Source organism: Trachurus trachurus (assembly GCF_905171665.1).
Source record: "Trachurus trachurus genome assembly, chromosome: 16".
NCBI lineage: Eukaryota > Metazoa > Chordata > Actinopteri > Carangiformes > Carangidae > Trachurus > Trachurus trachurus.
Window position 1 is genome coordinate 14,768,523 of NC_139902.1, and position 15,702 is coordinate 14,784,224.

General features: G+C 42.0%; 1 protein-coding gene across 1 annotated transcript in view; it reads right to left on the reverse strand.

The window, feature by feature from the left end:
- LOC310999130 (cell adhesion molecule CEACAM6-like) overlaps nucleotides 1-15,108 on the reverse strand; it is a gene marked incomplete at its 3' end in the record, with an annotated part of 36,324 nt that extends 21,216 nt beyond the window's left edge. Inside the window, exons 1-4 of the mRNA XM_083989453.1 lie at nucleotides 15,007-15,108; nucleotides 10,669-10,778; nucleotides 4,889-5,138; nucleotides 652-924 (exon numbers count right to left, since the gene is read on the reverse strand). Of these exons, the coding sequence (XP_083845579.1) occupies nucleotides 652-924; nucleotides 4,889-5,138; nucleotides 10,669-10,778; nucleotides 15,007-15,055 (682 nt within the window). The 5' untranslated portion in view covers nucleotides 15,056-15,108. The remainder of the gene's footprint in view (nucleotides 1-651; nucleotides 925-4,888; nucleotides 5,139-10,668; nucleotides 10,779-15,006) is intronic.
- Between the last annotated feature and the right edge of the window lie 594 nt (nucleotides 15,109-15,702).

A 15,702-nucleotide genomic window follows, 5' to 3' on the forward strand; every position in this document is an offset into this window, starting at 1 on the left:
GACCTGGCTGCCCAGAGACCAGCGCCTCTGTCAGCTCTGTCCACATAGAGAGGTGGAGACAGAGCAGCACTTCCTGCTGCACTGTGACGCATACACACACATCAGGACACAGACATACACTAACATCACACTAACAACACCCAACTTCACCCAACTCTCAGACCAGGACAAATTCTGTCATCTGTTAGGAGAACAAAGAGCCACTGCTTTAGAAGCAGCAAAATATGTTTGTGCCTGTCACAAAAAGAGAGAAGAGCTGCTCAACATGAGCTCCTCTATATGAGCAGCTGCTGCTGCTCCTGTTGAGTTTTACCTGCTAAATGATATCTACACTGTTTGTTCATTAGTATCATCTGTATTATTATATTATCTGTTTATTTATTTATATTGTATGTTTATTTTACCATTTTTGTAATGCTTTGGCAATATTGTAATGACAGTCATGCCAATAAAGCTTGTGAAATTGAAATTGAATTGAGAGAGAGTGAGAGAGAGAGAGAGAGAGAGAGAGAGAGAGAGAGAGAGAGAGAGAGAGAGAGAGAGAGAGAGAGAGAGAGAGAGAGAGAGAGAGAGAGAGAGAGTTTAGGTATTAGGTATTTTACTCCACCTGGATTAGGGTTACCTTAAATGTACAGCGACAAAGTTACTTACAGATAACGACCATGTTGTATTTAGCTTCATCACTGCTAAGGGGGTTGCTGAGGATACATGAATAACTTCCACTGTCTGTTTTCTTTAGAGACAGAAAAGACAACACTCTGCTCTCGTTGTAAAACACCATGTTGTCACTCTCAGTCAGGTCTGCGCCATTCTTCATCCACTTCCTGGTGAAGACAGAACCAGCAGCCTCACAGGTTAAGTTAACTGAGTTTCCCTCTTCTGGCAGGTTTATTGATGGTGTGACAGAGGCGTCCACTATTATCTCTGTTGGACAAAAGATAGAGAATTTAGTGAGAGAAATATGGAATCAGGAACAAACTAACCAAGTTAATGAGTTGACAGAGTCAACAGTTTGTCCTTGTGAAAGTCAACTTCCTGCTCCAAATCATTCAGTGTGTCCAGTGTGTTTGATTGTCAACTGTGTTATTCTGTCATTTCCAGTTTAAAGCAATCAATACTCAGGTCTAATTATTGTTATGAGTGGATCACTGATTTTAGTACAAGGTCAGACTTTAGAAGAGTTAATTCCAATGAGAATATTAGAGAATTAAAAAGTTAAATGTGTTTGTATGGGGACGGAGCTAATGGAAAACAGATCTTGATGGGACAATGTGGACACAAGACAACTCCTGTGCGGGGACTGTGCCATTTTAGATTTGATAATAGATTGTTAAGTTCCACTCTGGGTCAAGAGGTCAGAGTGAGAGGTCTGCCTGCCCTGTGTCTCTCTGTCTCTCTCCCTCTCTTCCTGTCTTCATGTGGTAATGTACATGGTGGATGTCCTACAGTGTCAGCACCTGAATGCATCATGACGAGTGTGCAGTGACAGCTGAATTCAATGAACTGTGTCAATGAGCTGTGTCTTCTTATATTGCCCCGCTACCCCCTGATTGAAGGCTATGCTGCAATCATCTTAAACCCAGCCCACCAGAAATGCACACTTTATTGTAAATAAATGGTGTTCTCCCTTTTTACTTCAACCCTGTGTCTTGTTATTTTAACTCAACGTGGTTCCCAACCAATCCAAGTTCCAGAACCTTTAAACTTTTATTCTTAATTGTGTGGTGTGACAGTAACAAGTGGATTGGGTGCCATCATGTGGCGTCCCCCACACTGTCCACTGATGCCACCTATCTATTCAGGCTGGCCAAACTGGATCAAGAGCCACCTTTCAACAGCCTGTCTTGCCTGTTAAACTGTAATCAGAATCAGCACCTGCATTATTATTGTATTTAGACTGCTTAGGCTCAGGAGAGGTCTGTGGTGGGGGTTTAGGCTCGCTCTCTCTCAATTCAATTGGCTTTATTGGCATGACATACATTGTATATATTGCCAAAGCAAGCGTTTGGAATTAAAGAAAAATAATAATAATCATGACAATTAAGGAAAACAACATTTACAGTATAGTGTTGTCATTACTGAAGAAAGACGTATAATCATTGTAAGTACAATAAACAAAACATCAAACAACAACATTTGTGTCAGCTGACGAGTGTCTCTTCCTGTCCCTCAGTCTATGACAGGCAGAGACATAGACTGCTGCTAGTTTATTATTCTTTGGTTCTTCCCCTAGCAGGATGGGAAGTTTTTCTTCATCTGATAGTTTTAAAAAACCTTTTGTTATAGATTCAAATTTTAGGAAATATGTTTCTCTAATATTTATATATTTTTCACATTTGGTGAGGAAGTGTAGTTCTGTTTCTGGTTGGTTAAGGCTGCAGTGACAGCACAGCCTCTGCTCTGCAGGGAGCCAGGTTTTCCTGTGCCTCCCTGTTTCAATAGCAAGGCTGTGTTCACTCAGTCTGTACTTTGTCAGGGTTCGTTTTAGTTGCTGATCAGTCACCATGCTCAAATAATCTGCTGTGGTGTACTGTCGATTTAGGGCCAAATAGCACTGCATTTTGCTCTGTGTTTTTGTTTGTGTTTGCCAGTAGGTGATGTAGTCTTGTTTTAGCTGTTTAGTAATCTGGTTGGGTCTGATTGGTGAGGTGTTGTGTTCCTGGGCTGAGCCAGTGGGGCAGGTTTGTGATCTCAGCCTCAGGACCAGTTGGGTAAGGGGGTTTCTACTGCTCATGTCTTGGCATTGCAGGGCTTGGAAATGATACGAGAGGGGGTCACTTAGTTTTAGATGTGTCCAAAAGTTAATTGCTCTTTTTTGAATTTTTATTATTAGTGGGTATTTGCCTAATTCTGCCCTGCATGCATTGTTTGTCGCCTTCCTCTAGACATGCAGAAGGATTTTACACAGCTCTGCATGCAGGGTCTCAATGGGGTGTTTATCCCACTGAGTAAAGTTGTGTTTTGTAAGTGGACCCCACACCTCACTGCCATAGAGTGCAATCGGTTCAATAACACATTCAATTAATTTTAGCCAGATTCGTGTTGGTATTTCGGTTTGTATATTTTTCTTTATGGCATAGAAAGCCCGGCGTGCTTTCTCTCTCAGCTCATGAACTGCCTCATTCAAATTTCCAGTATAACTTATTTTTATTCCTAAATAGGTGTAGTGTGTGCAGTATTCTACCTGTTGTGTGCCAATTGAGAATTTATGTAGAATATCCTGGGATCTGTATCTTTTTTGAAATATCATTGCTTTTGTCTTTTTGAGGTTTACTGTCAGGGCCCAGGTCTGACAGTAATGCTCTAACAGATCCAGGCTATGCTGTAGACCCTGTGCTGTCGGGGACAGCAGAACCAGGTCATCTGCAAAGAGAAGACATTTTATCTCCTGATTGTGGAGACTTACACCAGGTACAGAGGACTTTTCTAGGGTGGTTGCCAATTCATTAATATAGATATTGAAGAGTGCAGGGCTGAGGTTGCAGCCCTGACGGACGCCTCGACCTTGGGTAAAATATTCTGTCCTCATGTTACCAATTTTTACACTGCACATATTGCCAGAATACATTGATTTAATGATATCATATGTTTTACCCCCTATGCCACTCTCAAGCATTTTATACAACAATCCAACATGCCAAATAGAATCAAAAGCTTTTTGGAAGTCAATAAAACAGGCATACATTTTGGTTTTATTTTGGTTTACATGTTTATCAATTAGGGTATGTAGGGTATAAATATGATCGGTTGTGCGTTGTTTTGGTATAAATCCAATTTGACTTTTGTTCAAGACATTGTGTTTGGTAAGGAAGTTCATAAGTCTGGTGTTCATAATATTACAGAAAACCTTCCCCAGATTACTGTTCACACAGATGCCTCGGTAATTATTAGGGTCAAATTTATCTCCATGTTTATATATTGGGGTTATAAGTCCGAGATTCCAGATCTCAGGAAAAAAACCTACACTCAGAACCAAATTGAACAGTTTTAATATGGTCAGTTGGAATTTTTTGTCCATGTGTTTTAGCATCTCATTCAGGATGCCATCAGGCCCACAAGCTTTTTTAGATTTGAGGGTCTGCAGTTTCTTTAGGAGTTCCTGCTCAGTAATGGGTGAGTCTAATGGATTCTGATAATTTTTTATAGCTAGTTCTAATTTAGTTAGCGTCTCGTGAATTTGAGATTGTTCTGTGTTTGCATTAATTTGAACAGTGTGATACAGTGTTTTAAAATGAGTGGTCCATACATCACTGTTTTGTATGGTCAATTCTTGATGTTGAGGTTTGTCAATTATTGTCAGTTGCTGTTTGTTATATTGCTGTTTTTTGAGCTTGTTCTGTGTTTGCATTAATTTGAACAGTGTGATACAGTGTTTTAAAATGAGTGGTCCATACATCACTGTTTTGTATGGTCAATTCTTGATGTTGAGGTTTGTCAATTATTGTCAGTTGCTGTTTGTTATATTGCTGTTTTTTGAGCTCGCTCTCTCTCTCTCTCTCTCTCTCTCTCTCTCTCTCTCTCTCTCTCTCTCTCTCTCTCTCTCTCTCTCTCTCTCTCTCTCTCTCTCTCTCTCTCTCTCTCTCTCTCTCTCTCTCGAGAAAGCTCTGTTAATTCTGATGTAAATAAAATCACAATTTATTCATAGGTTGTTGTGTTACAGTTTCCTTGAAAGGAACGTAACAATTATCATATATCCACAGATATATGCTTGCACTGTTGGGTAGCAAGAATATACAGTAGTAGCACACAGTAGTGACCAGTGTCTCAGTTGAACACTTTATTACAGTAATGTAGATTATGTTGTTAGAAGAAGAAGAACAACAACAACAACATGGTGGTGACCAGTGTCTCAGTTGAACACTTAATGTAGATTATGTTAGTGACTTACCCAATATTTCCAGGTTAGTGGTGCCCTCTCTGTTGCCACCTGGGATGGCAGCAATGGAGCAGATGTAGTTCCCCTCATCAGTTTTCTTAACCTCACTAATCTGGATGGAAGGACTGTTCAGGTCTGGAGGACTGGGTGAGAAGCTGACTCTGTCCTTCACTGGTGACAGAGGGTAATTGGGGTCATTGTTTGGGACAAATGAAGCAATGCTGGTCCTCCCCCCGTCCTTTAGGTCATATCTCCATGAGACCTGTAGTGGAGCAGACTCAGGGTCAGTGGTTAGGATGTGTTCAGTGACTGAGAAACACAACAGGCCTCAGTCATCATGCTGTTGATAAGTGACACTGGAGTGTTTTGTAGGGCAGCATCACTGGAGAGGAGCTAACAAATATTTTATTTTGCTACTGTGGCGAGGTGAATGTGTGGCTGGAGGCCACCAGAACCTGACCCAAACAACGCCACCTGGGGAGTTTCACCCCAGGAAATATCTTATGGAATTCTGAATAAGATCTCAATACTTTCACAGACAACACAAGTTCGTATACTAAGACAAGACAGAGACGTGGTTTCCAAATAAAGCCAAATTTATTTGTTTCAATTGAAATAATCAATAACTGGAGATATCTGTAAAGAAGGGGATTAGTGGCACAAAAAAGATGAATCAAATTAGGAAAGTATAACAAATTTTATTAACAGGGGATTCTTTTATAAAAACACTAAAATTACTATTTTGGTGACACTTATTCTGAAATTAACAAAAAGGAGTGGACAGAAGCCAACTACAGGGAGGCAGCCTACCTAAGGATGTGTTCCAGAGGTGCAACAACTTACCCACCACGCGTGCTCACGGCAAATCACTGCAAATGGTGCACACTGCAACTGTGTCTCGGTGCGCTTTAACACTACAAACGGTGAAGGGAACCACTCTATTGTGACTAGCCTCCGCTATAAGCCGACTAATGCCACTAAAAGAAATAAAGCAAAACAAACATTAACACAAGCAACAAAAACACCAGTTGGTCCAGACTAACAATAATCACAATAAAGGCAACAACAATGAAGGCAACACTAAAAGCAAGGCAAAACAGCAGCTGACAATGACCTATAAATTCAAGAAAGGCCAGTTAAATTATAATAAAACCAAACACCAAACATGCATTTCAATTCAATTTGTCTGCTTACAGGTCAAAATCACAAAGCCTACCTTAATAAAAAAGGTGCACCGGCTAACCCAGGTACCAGCTAATGAGTACCCACATTGGAGAACTATAGAAAAGGACAGAATTTCATTTGTTAGTACCACTCCACATCAGATCAAGCATCAACAGTTCACAACATACCTCCATTCATTCATTAGTAGATGCAGACACCAGTAAGACCGGGGGAGAGAGGGAGAGGAGAGCTGTGGCAAACAATTGCAACCTGGTCACTACATATAATTGATTTAAAGTAACATTTAAACTAGTGGCTCTATTTCCTACCTCAGAGTCAGAGGAAGCCCACACAGCAGCCAGAGAGAGACAAAGAGACAGCCAAGAGGTCACAGGTGACTTAAATGCCCTCAGTCTAATCAGGAGGCAGTAGAAAGGGGTTGGCCTGAACACAAGGGTATGTTCAAGAACCAACTGCAACTCTGGTTTCCCCATCACAATCCACCCCCATTTTTTTTTAATCGTTGGCCCTAACGATTACCTTATTGCCAAGGTCTAAAAATGGCCATATCGGCTACACGTACATGGGAGGCAGTAGCCCTTGTTGCCCTGCTGCCCGCTGCCTGTGGGAGACGATGGACGTTTGTGTGTCTCCCAGCTGTGGGACGGTTGGTCCTCCTTACTGCACCAGCATCAATGACGGGTTGGTCCTCTGGTTGAGAAGGTGGGTGTGTAGCCAGCGACCGTCCCTCTGAGGTCGTATTGGTTGTAGGAGCAATCTGTGGTTGAACTGAGGGTGAAGTGTCTGCCTGGGGACATAAATTCACAGGTGCATGAGTCGTGGTGCTCTCTGGCCTTACCACATACAGATCACCTTCAAACGAGTCTTCAACAGGGGGTTCCTCTTCTGAGCGACAGGCCACAGGGGATTCCTCTTCTGGGGGACAGGTCACAGATGTTGCAGCTGCATCTGCATGTCCAAGACGGTCTTTCAACAGAGAGCGATTAACATTCCTTGTCTTACTGAGATCATCTACTGGAGCAATGGTGTACACAGATCCTCCATGTCTAGGGGCCTTCATGACCCTGTACACAACTGAGCTCCAGACATCTTGAATCTTATGGCGGCCCCTCAGCCCCACATCCTTGAGGTACACCAGCTTTCCCTCTGGTATAAAAACATCTTTTACATCTTCTCTTCTACATCTACATCTTTTATGCTCCTGGATCCAATCATGAGTACTGCCTGTGGCCGGGGTGGGATTCCTTCCTAAGAGGAAGTCAACAGGTAAAAGAGGATCTTGTCCAAACATCAAAAAGAAGGGGGACTCACCCGTAGATTGATGTGCTGTGGTGTTGTATGAAAAAACAACTTGAGGCAGGTAGGATGACCAGTCCCTTTTCTTTGTTGTAGGCAAGGTGCGTAGACGGTCATGGAGGGTGCGATTGAATCGTTCGCATTGGCCGTTCCCAGCCGGGTGGTAAGGGGTGGTATGGGACTTTTCAATACCATAGAGACTGCATAACTGTTGAACCAATATGCTTTCAAAATTTCTTCCTTGGTCAGAATGGATACGACTGGGGACGCCAAACCTGCAGAACCACTCATTTACCAGTACTTTAGCAACAGTTGAGGCCCGTTGATCGTTGGTGGGGACAGCCTGGGTGTACTTTGAGAAGACGTCAGTCATCACAAGCACATTCTCCATCCCGTTCCTGGATGGCTCCAATACTGTAAAGTCCACCGCCAGAATTTGATTTGGTCGTGCAGCAAGGAGGTGGCCCATGTATGTACGGGTAGATGGCTGGATGTCCTTAGCTATCTGGCACCTTTCACACTCTCGGCACCAGCGCTTAACATCTTGGTGCATGCCCGGCCAGTAACATCTCTGCCATACCAAGCTTACAGTTCGTTCCACACCCTGGTGGCCATGCTCATGGTGCAGTTGATGTAAAACCTGGCTCTTCATGGACGAGGGCAGGACCAGTTGGAGAATCTCATCACCATCGGGGGAGGAGACCTTGCGATGGAGCACACCATCTTGCTCTACAATTCGATCCCACTGTTTGACCAGTGCAAGAGCCTCCTTGGACATTTGACGTCGTTCACCTGCATCCGGCCCCCTCTTTCTGATCCAGAACACCAGGAAGTGGTGTATGGTGGCATCTGCTTCCTGTAGGGCACGTAAGTTAGAGGGAGAGTGGCATGGGAAGGCAGAAACAGCATTTTGCTTTACCTCAGGCACTGCTCTACAGGCTTGCTGCATGGACTCAGGAAGCGGAGTGCTGCGGGCCAGATGATCTGTGGTGGACGTGCTGGGTAAGTACTGCCGTGAGAGGGCATCAGCATTGCCGTTACGCTTGCCAGGCTTGTACTTTAGGACATAGTCGAAGTTAGCAAGCTCTGAGGCCCAGCGCTGCTCCACAGCGCCCAACTTTGCTGTTGAAAGGTGACTGAGAGGGTTATTATCTGTGTATACTACACATTTCTGGCCCAGCAGGTATTCCCTAAATTTTTCGGTCATAGCAAGGATTTGATCTGGATCTTCCCTTTCTTCCCTAGAGCGATATTTTATCTCCTCTCTCGCCTCACTTTCCAGATGATCATAAATAAACAGTGCTTGATCAGTCCTGGACAAGTGACGGGCACGAATACATGCTTGAACCTCCTCTGCCCACTCATTGATGCTCAAACCAGTCTTTCCTCTAAACATTGGACATTTTCTGTCTCTTGGAACATAAAACAGTCGTTCAACTGCTGGAGCAGTAGAGGGTTGGGGAGGAGGAGCAGAGTCACTTGATGCAGCACTGGTTCCAGATGCTGCATCCTGATCTCGCAGCAACCGGTTCTCCTCTCGCAATTGGGCCACCAAGTCTCTTAGCTGATCCAGCTCGGCCATGATGAAGGAGACAAGAGCAGGAGAGGTTAGCCAAGGCCTGTTGCTTGAAGTTCTAGACCGTTACAGAATCAGCTGCTGTTTTGCCTGTCACACACTATCATATACTCACTATGCAAATACTAAAACTGTCATCAATGAGGACTACACACTAACTGAACCAACTGGTGAGGAAAAAAAAAAAAGAACAAAAAAAAACAAAGACAAACAAACACACGTCTCTGCTTTTACAGTAATCCTGCCAACAACGCCAGAATGTGGCGAGGTGAATGTGTGGCTGGAGGCCACCAGAACCTGACCCAAACAACGCCACCTGGGGAGTTTCACCCCAGGAAATATCTTATGGAATTCTGAATAAGATCTCAATACTTTCACAGACAACACAAGTTCGTATACTAAGACAAGACAGAGACGTGGTTTCCAAATAAAGCCAAATTTATTTGTTTCAATTGAAATAATCAATAACTGGAGATATCTGTAAAGAAGGGGATTAGTGGCACAAAAAAGATGAATCAAATTAGGAAAGTATAACAAATTTTATTAACAGGGGATTCTTTTATAAAAACACTAAAATTACTATTTTGGTGACACTTATTCTGAAATTAACAAAAAGGAGTGGACAGAAGCCAACTACAGGGAGGCAGCCTACCTAAGGATGTGTTCCAGAGGTGCAACAACTTACCCACCACGCGTGCTCACGGCAAATCACTGCAAATGGTGCACACTGCAACTGTGTCCCGGTGCGCTTTAACACTACAAACGGTGAAGGGAACCACTCTATTGTGACTAGCCTCCGCTATAAGCCGACTAATGCCACTAAAAGAAATAAAGCAAAACAAACATTAACACAAGCAACAAAAACACCAGTTGGTCCAGACTAACAATAATCACAATAAAGGCAACAACAATGAAGGCAACACTAAAAGCAAGGCAAAACAGCAGCTGACAATGACCTATAAATTCAAGAAAGGCCAGTTAAATTATAATAAAACTAAACACCAAACATGCATTTCAATTCAATTTGTCTGCTTACAGGTCAAAATCACAAAGCCTACCTTAATAAAAAGGTGCACCGGCTAACCCAGGTACCAGCTAATGAGTACCCACATTGGAGAACTATAGAAAAGGACAGAATTTCATTTGTTAGTACCACTCCACATCAGATCAAGCATCAACAGTTCACAACATACCTCCATTCATTCATTAGTAGATGCAGACACCAGTAAGACCGGGGGAGAGAGGGAGAGGAGAGCTGTGGCAAACAATTGCAACCTGGTCACTACATATAATTGATTTAAAGTAACATTTAAACTAGTGGCTCTATTTCCTACCTCAGAGTCAGAGGAAGCCCACACAGCAGCCAGAGAGAGACAAAGAGACAGCCAAGAGGTCACAGGTGACTTAAATGCCCTCAGTCTAATCAGGAGGCAGTAGAAAGGGGTTGGCCTGAACACAAGGGTATGTTCAAGAACCAACTGCAACTCTGGTTTCCCCATCACACTACAAAATTACCTAATTTGTGTTGTGAAGTACAGTATAAAGTTGCATCTTCATTAAATGGCCAAAATATTTTCACTTCAGATGTGAAAGTTGTAGTCCAAAAACAATCTGAACATCAGTGAGCTGCACTGTCAGACTTAGAAGTTCATATCTTAAGATATGAGTGTGTGAGTATGATGGTATAAAAAGTTATCAAGCCCTAACTGAAACAAAGAAAACGGCATCATCTGACCGCAATAATGTTAATCCCAGTTGTATCAGTCAAGACACAGCTCAGGTTGACTGTCTGGCCAGGATAAGAATACACATTTGGCTCTACGTCCACTTGCTGACCAGTCACTCCTAAAAGAAGGAGAAAGAGACACATTTATGCCTGTTCCCAAACTAGGAAAAGGAGATAAGGAAAAGATGCAGGTATCAAGTACACAACCTGCTGATGACAAATTAATGACAACAGCGTGGAAGTGTCAGAAGTCAGAAGTTTGACTTGTCCAGAATAATTGGAGGAGGCACATATAGTTTAAGACAGACTGTAATGAAAACTTCATAATGTTATCCAGTGGTAACAAAATCACTGATGAGAAAGTCAACATGTAAAATAAAAACTACTGGAAAAATAACAAGGGTCATATAATCTCATCTTTCTTCTTTAGTTGAAATCACCAACATCCAAATTGCTTCCAGAAAATAATTAAAATATTTATTTTAGTTTTATTTAGATATTTTAAATTCTTCTCAAGTGAAATTACAATCGCCACATCACAATTGTATTCCTCTATTAATCAGTCCAGTTGTAGTTTGTTTGTCAAGACTTATAGCACCTACAATCAGTTCTGTATCTGCATGACACTTGTGAAATACTGTATGTGTAGGAGCTGTGAATAAATGATGTGTTTTTTCTGTTAATATTAAAGCAGAAGTAAGTGATATATTTGTGTTAATATAAGTCTTAAATAGTTATATCTTCCGACAGCAATCACTTACATACAGTGTTTGGACTGAAACACGGGGTCTCCCAGTCACTCTGCTCTGCTCTGAGCCGAGGAGAAAACATTTATCGTATCCTACAGTAAGCCGGTGCATATTCTCATTTGTCCAAGTCATAGTATTTCAAAGGAGGTTAAATCGAAAGCAACTGAACTTAGTTATTTGTCTAGGAAGACGTTTCACCTCTCATCCAAGAGGCTTCATCAGTTCAAACTGAACTGATGAAGCCTCTTGGATGAGAGGTGAAACGTCTTCCTAGACAAATAACTAAGTTCAGTTGCTTTCGATTTAACCTCCTTTGAAAAAAAATCGTATCCTACAGTTTTCATCCAATGAGGAGAGAGAACGGCATGCAGGGCTGTGTGTGCAGCCAAGGGACGCCGTGAATGTGGCGACGTAGGGACGAGGACTGTTATGGTGCGTTCAAGGAAACTCGTAACTCGTGTTTTTCCGACCTGTGAAGTGGTACCAGTTCGATCTGGTACGAGTTCACGGGTCAGAAGTTACGAGTGGCCGTTATAGTGACTTTCACAGGTAAAACAGGTCGGAAAAACACGAGTGGGTTGCCTGGAACGCTACAAAGTCGTAAGTTGTGACTTGAAGCTGTAATTTACGGTTTCAAAAGCCTGCCTGGAACGCAGCATTAGCCAAAACGACCGGATCGCTTACTTCTGCTTTAAGGTTAGGGGTCGTTTAGTGTTGTTTGTTTGGATTATTATATTGTTTATGTAGTCTTATAGAGGGGGATGGTGAGTCACATGGTTATGGGTGAGGATATCAGTAAACTGTATGTAGGCTACTCCTGTTGATTTCTCTTTGTGTGTGAGAGAGAGGGTGAGCTGGGCTACGGCCTCTCATACTGGGCCACCAAATTACGTTGGTTATAGTTTCATGCACTTTATCATGAGTTTAATATCTTTGTTGTTGTTGTTGTTACTAAACAGTTTAACTCCATTAAAAAAATTCTGTGAGTTTCTTTAGCATGACAGTTTTCATTATGCTACAGATTATATACAGATTAACATCACTTCATCATTTTTGTCTGATGGGACATCACTATAATCTCATGAATTCTTGAGCTCTGGCCAAAATGTGCTCTGTGCAGTAACTGTGACCTTTAACCTTTGAGGCTAATCAATTAATCTCTTAGCAAAAATTAGCATGTTTAGATATGAGGGAATTCCTTCAAGGTGAATTGGTATTGAGGTATCTCGTCCTCAGCAATGAGAGAACTCTGCTGGGTCAGAGCTCATTTCAGGATTATGATGTGTATCACAGCTTGTTCCATGTCATCTGAAGTTTCATCAATTATAACAGGGAAAAGCATCATTTGTTTTTCACTCCTGATCTGTTCATTCACCAATGATAGCACAGAAAGGATAAGAAAGTCATGGGTAATTTACAGTAATTAATTTTGCCTTGAGGTCTCTAGAGGTAGCAGAAAGCTGTCACCACCTTTATTAACCCGTCGTGTCTGGTATCAGAGGCAAAAGAGTATCCAGCACAGAGACAGGTAGGTGTACAAATAAGTCTTTATTGAAATGAGAAGTAATTCATTAAAATATGGGACCTCCAATACCAGCAAGCCCCTCAGAGGGCAGCCCCAGTGGGCCAGGCTGCTACTCCACAGCCCTGCAACACACACCAAATGAGTGAGAGTTTTAAACTGGGAGAGACACTGCACACAGTACTAAATGCACAGGAACCTGTAAACTGTACACAGGGGAAACTCAGTATCACAACATAGCCTACCTAAATATTGACCACTCTTTTGTGAGCTCATTGTGAGCAGGTCATAACTTCTATCAACAGGGCTCCCTAATCAACCAGATGCTTTTTAATGGGCTTCTGGCATGGTGTCAAGGTATTGAAACCTCCACTAGCACAGAAACTAACAAGCTCACGTCTAGATACTGTAAACATGTAAATGTCTGAGATATTTGAGTGATTTTTACTGCCCACTCAGGAGAAGATCAGTCACCAATTCTCAAAGAAAACTCTCCCGGAAGTTCACATGGGGACAAAACACTCCCATAAAATTAAAATATGCACTGCTGTTAATCATTAACAACAGACAGACACACTTTCAAATGGTAGAGAAGAGGATTGAGCTGTAAATGTTGTGTTATTTGTTTTTATGTCGTCAAACCATGACAGGGTAAATTTCATAGTTATAATGTCCTCTTATATTATTTTATTAAAGGACAATTCCAGGCAAATTCAACCTGGGGCTATGGTTTCCTAATATTTTAGGTCTAAAAGAATGCATCTAAATATTTTCTTTTTAATAGCTCCTGCTATGCAGTAGTTCTGTCTGTCCTTGCATCACCACGGCAGCATATAATAGGAGCGGACGGATCTTAGACTTTATTGTTGTCATTGCGCAAGCACAACGAAATTGGTCGCAATCCCAGGTGCAAAAGTAAATACAGCAGTAATAGACAATAAATTAAAAAACAATAAATTAAAAACTCCCCCACACATACACACACCATACATGTTGTACATTTACTTAGGCATTTAGGGCAGCAGCTCTGTTTGTTTTTGCTTTGAGAGCCCTGTATCCGCTTAAGTAAACAAACCCCTCAGTGTATGTTCGATTCGAATAGCCATCTGACGTTGTCTGTGGGGGGGGGGAATGGTTTTGTGGGATGTGAACAGCCTAAACAGCCTAAGATCTGTCCACTCCTATACGTACGCTGCTGTGGCAATGCAGGGACAGACAGAACTACTGCATAACAGGAGCAATTAAAAAGAAAAATCTTCAGATTCATTCTCTTAGACCTAAAATATTAGGAAATTATAGCCCCAGGTTGAATTTGCCTGGAATTGTCCTCAAATATAAAAAAAATTGTAAGTGAAATTAAGTCACAAAAATACTTGCAGATTTGAAAGAAAGAATCTCACTAACAAACAGACGGACTGGCCATAGGGCAATATGGGCAAATACCACAACGGCTGCGTAATGATGCGGCCGCTGCGAGGTGTCTGTGTAATGACGTGACCAGGTGGCCGTGTGAAGATGCAGCTGTGCTGATGTGGTTGCATTACAAAAAAAAATAAAAAATGTTGTTTGGGGCCAGCTGTTTACGGCCGGCCAACTCTAAAAAACTGACAGCACAATATGAACTGGGGTAAAAGCTCACCTATAGGGCTGCTTGCTCTGGGATCAAGATTTATGGTCCAGTCTTTGTACAAATCCTGCTATTGGAGATCAATGCATTTTCGTGTCTCATCATTATTATGATCACTGCTACATACTGTATATACACACCTTAGTGTTTGTGTAATGTGTGGCCTCTTTCTGTCAAAAATGACAGGGCCTCTTTTTGGTGCCAGTCCGTCACTGCTAACAAACATGAAAATATGTGTGCTCTGTCTCTATATAGATTGGAAAAGCACAAGTACGTTAGTGAGGAGGTGCAGCAGGAGCACAGCTCAAATTAGTGAAATTGGTAGAGAATCCATGAAAAAAAGTAACATTTCAATGTTTTTTTGTTTTTTTTGAAAACTCACAAATTTGTCAGTAGATATATAGATCATTACATTCTTTTATTTGCTGTAACAAGCTTGGAGAGCTCACCTGTGATGGCTCCAATGATGACAGTGTATATTAACACAGCTGCTGCCATTTCCTCTGCAGTATCATCAAATAAAACAACAAAAATAATGATATGTTTTTCACTCCTTGTCTTTCCCTCTGATGATTTCAGTGCGAGAGCGTAGTTTTCAAGTATGAAGGCAGTATGAGGAAGTAATCTGCATTGTACTGTTGAACCTTCCTGTTCTCTTCTTGCACATAACTTGCACCAACTCATTTCACCACAGGGAGACATACTGCAGCTTTTGACCACAGAGCTGAAGGGGTTTGAAGACGGTTTGAACTGCAGCACGGAGGTAAAGGTCCTGTTCATGAGTCATTTATTAGGACACTCTCAGGCCTAGTCCACACGAGCCCGGGTATTTTTGAAACCGTGAACATGTGTTCCCGGTTCTATGTTCTGTCCACAAGCAACCGCGCTTTTGGAACCTGAAACCGTGGTCTTTTGAAACCGGAGTCCAGGGTGGGGTTTTGGGCTGGGGTTGGTTTCAGCGGGTGGTGTGGACATGGCAACCGCGATTGTTTTTCTCGTTTACGTCATAGGATGATGTGATGTAAACACCGTTGCTCAACAATGTATGGAACAAGACTGACAAAACAATCAAACAACATAGCCACTCAGCCAGTGATCTTTTTCTAATTTCTGTTATTTCATGTGTTCTGTCCATCACTATCAGA